The sequence below is a fragment of the Labeo rohita genome, chromosome 16 (assembly GCF_022985175.1).
Source record: "Labeo rohita strain BAU-BD-2019 chromosome 16, IGBB_LRoh.1.0, whole genome shotgun sequence".
NCBI classification, from domain to species: Eukaryota; Metazoa; Chordata; class Actinopteri; order Cypriniformes; family Cyprinidae; genus Labeo; species Labeo rohita.
In genome coordinates, this window is record NC_066884.1 from 27,636,042 (window position 1) to 27,641,341 (window position 5,300).

General features: G+C 31.6%; 1 protein-coding gene across 1 annotated transcript; it reads right to left on the reverse strand.

The window, feature by feature from the left end:
* Nucleotides 1-1,677: 1,677 nt before the first annotated feature.
* LOC127178871 (prostate-associated microseminoprotein) lies at nucleotides 1,678-3,603 on the reverse strand. Its single transcript, XM_051132035.1, has 4 exons — nucleotides 3,528-3,603; nucleotides 2,597-2,711; nucleotides 2,393-2,501; nucleotides 1,678-2,257 (listed from the first exon to the last, which is right to left on the reverse strand). Exons 2-4 carry the CDS (start codon nucleotides 2,709-2,711, stop codon nucleotides 2,089-2,091), a joined length of 393 nt encoding a protein of 130 aa, XP_050987992.1. The 5' UTR covers nucleotides 3,528-3,603; the 3' UTR covers nucleotides 1,678-2,088.
* Between the last annotated feature and the right edge of the window lie 1,697 nt (nucleotides 3,604-5,300).

Below are 5,300 nucleotides of genomic sequence, written 5' to 3' on the forward strand. Positions count from 1 at the left end.
CTTCAGCATTTTGAGTGACGTGAATCTGGACCTATCAAAAATAACAGAGATGAGTAAGAACCAATAGTCGTACAGAAGGGGCCGGGGATAGGCGGGGTTTCTCTGACTAGAAATGAAAACTTTCCTGAAACTTGAACATTGACACGTGACGGCTCAGGCTTATCATGTGACTTCAGGGTTGAAAAACACCTGGTTAAATACTTCACATTCCAGTGTGTGTTTGAGAATTATTAGGAACTCAAAGGTCGAACATTTTTATCTAGATTGAGTTTACCACCGTTAGAGTTTAGATTTACGTTCATGCTTATTGTGACCTGCGACGCTCCACAGGCAGCGGCTCAACGTCACCCTATCAGATTTCACCACATGTGTGATACAGGAGAGGAAACCGAGAGATCTGAAGCTGGCAGCGACTCAAGACAAGAATAATGGTCACATTCGACGAAAACGGTACACTGTTGGCCCAAATTCAGCAATTCAAGAACAATGTCATAATTTTGAAATTCTTCTTTTTATATATTAATTAATACGGTACACTGTTTTTTGTGTTGACTTCATTGTCCAGATACACCTTTTACCCATTTATTTGGGGGGAAAAACCTAACTTTTTTTCCCTTTACTTTACTGGTAATCTGCTTGAAATTTATTTATTGATTTATTTGAGTCTAAATGTTATGCTTTTTGTATATATTTAATTTACACTAACAGTCAAAAGTTTTTGAACAGTAAGATTTATGTTTTTTTTAAAGAATTATCTTCTGTTCACCAAGTCTGCATTTATTTGATCCCAATACAGCAAAATGAGTAATAGGCTATTGTAAAATGTTTTTACTATTTTAAATAACTGCTTTCTTTTTCAGTGTATTTTAAGTTGTAATTTATTCCTGTGATCAAAGCTACATTTTCAGCATCATTACTCCAGTCTTCAGTGTCTCTCTCCAAAGATCAGCATTTACAACCATTTATCTGAAAAAAAAAAAAAAAATTGTAACAGTATACACTATATCATTCAAAATCTTGGAATCAGTAGTTTTTTTTAAGAAAGGAATTATATAAAAAAAATGAGCAAGGGTGCTTTAAATTGATCAAAAAGTGATTATAAAGATATTTATAATGTTACAAAAGTTTTCTATTTCAGATAAATGCTGTTCTTCTGAATATTCTATTCATCAAAGAAACCTGAAAAAAAGTCTACTCAGCTGCTTTCAACATAGTAATAATAATAATAATATCAATAATAAATGTTTTTGAGCAGCAAATCAGAATATTAGAAGGATTTCTGAAGGATCATGTGACTGGAGTAATGATGCTGAAAATTCAGTTTTGATCACAGGAATAAGTTACATTTGAAAGTATTAATATATATATATATATATATATATATATATATATATATATATATATATATATATATATTTTTTTTTTTTTTTTCTATACTTTGGATCAAATAAATGCAGGCTTGGTGAGCAGAAGAGAATTAAAAAAAAAAAAAACATTAAAAATCTTACAGTTCAAAAACTTTTGACTGCTAATGCAAATGTTTTTTTTTTTTAATTTGTAATATTGTAAAGTCACATAAATATAGGTTTTATACTGTATTTAAACATTCTCCATATTTCATACCTGTTTTTATGGTAATTCCATGGAAAATTAATAAAAAAAATAAACCAGCCAAAAGAAAAACAATACAAATGTGGTCCATGAAATGAACAATTGTTTAATTATTTAAATATTCCAGCATTTCAGCAATTATAAATGCATCCTAGTTCTGTTCAGAGCAACTGGTATCCCCAATATCAATATTGAGAACATCAAGATATGATTTTGGCAATCACAATTATTTTATGTGCAGTTTTATCAAGTGGCAAACCTTTTCTGTTTTAAAATGGCTATAGTGACCCAATAAGGTGAACCAATAAGGAACCAATAAGGTTCTACGTATCAAAACATAAATCAGGTTTGAACACTAAACCTGAATTATATATTGACAGAGAGAGCCAATAATTCTTTAAAGATGGCAAAAATGACAGATCCTTTTCAATACCTAAAAAATAAAATGAACAGTTATTACAAACCTAAATAAGTGATTTAGAACAATAAATCATTGTCAGACGTCCATGTCTCAGGTCGCATCCTGCCCCACTTCCCATAAAGACAAGGCAGTTTGTGATTGGCTCTCATTACAGCAACACTGGTGCAGGAATCAGGCTTTTTGATGACCTCACACCACTCGGGATAATCTACTGGTAGGGAGTTGCTGTCAGGGTGAGAAAACACACACTGAATATGTGTATGTGTAATTAGTGTGTATTTACATACAACACATGCACATGAAAATCTACAGTATAGATTTGAAAAAGAACTTCCTGTAGGTGCAGAAGTGCAGACTTACTGATCGCAGCAGCCCACTCCGAAGGGCTCCATACACACACACTGGTAGCAGTCCTTAGTAATCCAACTCTCACCAATGCCAAAGATCTGTCCTTGATACTCACAGGTGCCTAAAAATAACGCAAAGACTTATGATTTATATATTTACTCACTAGCACCACGCATTAATAAAGTAAGGGCATTTATTTTAAGTGCAATGATGTACCTTTGGTGTTGAATGTGCACTCTCCACCTCTGTTCACTGATAAAGTTGGAGCAACTGCGTTTAGCAGACAGGCTGCAATCAGTAATATATGACCGGTGGGGACCTTTGAACCCATCTGAAAAATTTAGTCTATATTACATAGAATTTGAAGCATGCTGCACTTTGTTTTAAAGCTTTTTTAAATCTTGTGGATTTCTGTTTGTTTTGTCATTGAACTGTAATTCTAATTGTTTTGAGCATCACAGTATTTTCATAGCATTAATGTATGATGTTAATCAAAAATAATATATTCTACATTCATGACTGACTGTTTCAGCATCTAAAAAACAACCCAGCGTTCAACCCAACCTTCTGAGTAGTTTTATTTAATGCAATTATTTCTTAAAAATTAATATATGTCTGGCTTAAAATGAACCCAAAATAGGCTGGAAATTAACTTTTAATTAACATGTTCAACAAATGAACATTTGTTAATAATTTGAATACTATAATAATTAAATAATAAACATTTTGTAATTGCTTATTAATAAATGTTCACCTTTTGATTATTGCTAATGCCTCCAGTACTTATGTGTCTGATTTTTAATTTACAACTTACTTTGGGTTTATTTTAAGCCAGACATATAGTATTTATTTATTTATTTTATTTTTTAAACTTTTGACTGGCAATGTAAATGTTTGTTTTTAATGTGTAATATTGTAAAGTCAAATAAATAAAACTACCCACTTGTTTTGACCAACTTGGTCAAAACAACCCAAGTGATAACATTTTACTAATCTGTCAGCAAAAATTATTATTATCACTGCAGTTGCTTTAGATGATTTATATTGTTTAAATCTTTATTTCAGTCTTTTTCCTGACACTTTTCCAAACTAATTGATCTAACTGAACAATTTTTTCAGACTTGATGAAAGGAAATAAAGATTTTACCTTTTCCCCTGAATCTTGTCTTGTATAGTGTGATGTTTTCTGTGGCTTTGTTCTCTTCTGTGGTTTCCTTAAGAGTATCTTGAATTGTATTTTGATGATGCTCCATAATCTCTGATATTTATACTGTGCAACTGACCCTCCTACTTGACCATAACACACACACACACACACACACACACATATAGATAAAGCGTGATGTTATACACACAGCTATTTCTTAGAAAAGTTAATTTAATTTATGTTGCTTCAAGAGACAATTAATTTTGTGTTTTCATGCACCGATAACATTAAACTAGAGGTTGCAGCAATAAAGTTACAAGAGAATAGGCTTTTTAATTAAACAAATATTAAGCAATGCCTGTCAGGCAAGAACTAAGCTTGTTAAACATGGCATGACAATATTTACTCTGTCAAAATTAATTTTATGCAATCTTACTGATGTAATCATGTATGTAATTACACTAATCTGTGTGTAGCTGTGGTGAAAATGTGAATCGCATGAATGCATTTTTTTTTTTTTTTAACAAGATTATAAATTCAGGTTTGTGTGTATCAGTAATAAATACATGCAGAGATCCTTTTCTGGCAACCTTGTACACTTCTGCTGTGTTCAGGGTTATGCTGATTATGTATTTATATATGTATTTTTTTATTTTTTTTATTTTTTTAGGGTTAAAATGGAATATTTCAATTCCAAAAAAACTGAAAACGCAATTTGGGGCATTTTGGGAACATTTTATAATTACTTGTGTAAAAATGATTATATATGCTGTGTACAAACATGTATTTACATTCCCTTATGAATATATTAAAAGATCTAAATTCTGTATAATTTGTGTGTAATGCAGGACCCCAAAATGTTTTTTTTCAGTGGTGCTTTATTAGATCTATTACAGTGTTTTGTTTTTATTTATTTATTTATATAGAACTGTTTTTTTTTTTTAGCAAAAATAATATTGAAATGTACTTATCTTACATCAGGTCTGTTGCTAAAAGTTAAACATGCTGTGCATGTGCATATCATTATTTATAGTCTAATTTTAGTGCAGACAGCTGTAAAACTCTTTACTGATTACTTAATCATATAAGGTCATTTCTTTGCCAGTTTTACAGCTGTCTGCACAAAAATTAGACAACTGAGTCATGATGCCAAAAAAAAGAGCAATGACCAAATTAATTTGCCTGAGGCATATAGTACTTTCTGCATCATGTATTTTCACTATTTAGACTGAAATAGCATGAAATCATATGTGGTTTTATACAAAAATATATAGCTGATGTAACTTGAGCATGAGTTAAAGGTTCAAATCAATCATTGCTACTTTCTCTCGCTCACACACAGACACACACACACAGATTTATACACAAAGGCTACTGGTTATATCATATACAAACCAAGTCAGATAGTGATTCAAATGATTTGTGAACCAAAGAAAAAATGTCTGAAGGAGAGTCACTGCCCTTGATCTGTGTCAGAATATATTGTTGAAATTGAGGAGTGTTGGTAATGCTCCTGTTAGATTGTGAATGCCAATTATGTGTGTAAACAGCCTGTTGACCAGTTCCCTGGTAGATAATCTTTTTCATGAGAAGTTGGTAGATAAACATTGGTATTTGCTGAGTGTCTTTCTTTGGAAAACTTAACTTACTACATTCTAGGGGTGTAACGATACATGTATTCGTACCGAACCATCACGGTATACGGACATCTCGGTTCGGTGCATGAGGCCTTACAACGAATACAGGCAATACACCTTCAATCCAGAAGTAATG

Coding starts and splice junctions, on each gene's coding strand:
- LOC127178871 (XM_051132035.1), bottom strand. CDS start 2,711: ATGGGTTCAAAGGTCCCCACCGGTCATATATTACTGATTGCAGCCTGT. Junction 2,502..2,596: donor GTGCACATTCAACACCAAAG/GTACATCATTGC, acceptor CGTTATTTTTAG/GCACCTGTGAGTATCAAGGA. Junction 2,258..2,392: donor GGAGTGGGCTGCTGCGATCA/GTAAGTCTGCAC, acceptor TCACCCTGACAG/CAACTCCCTACCAGTAGATT.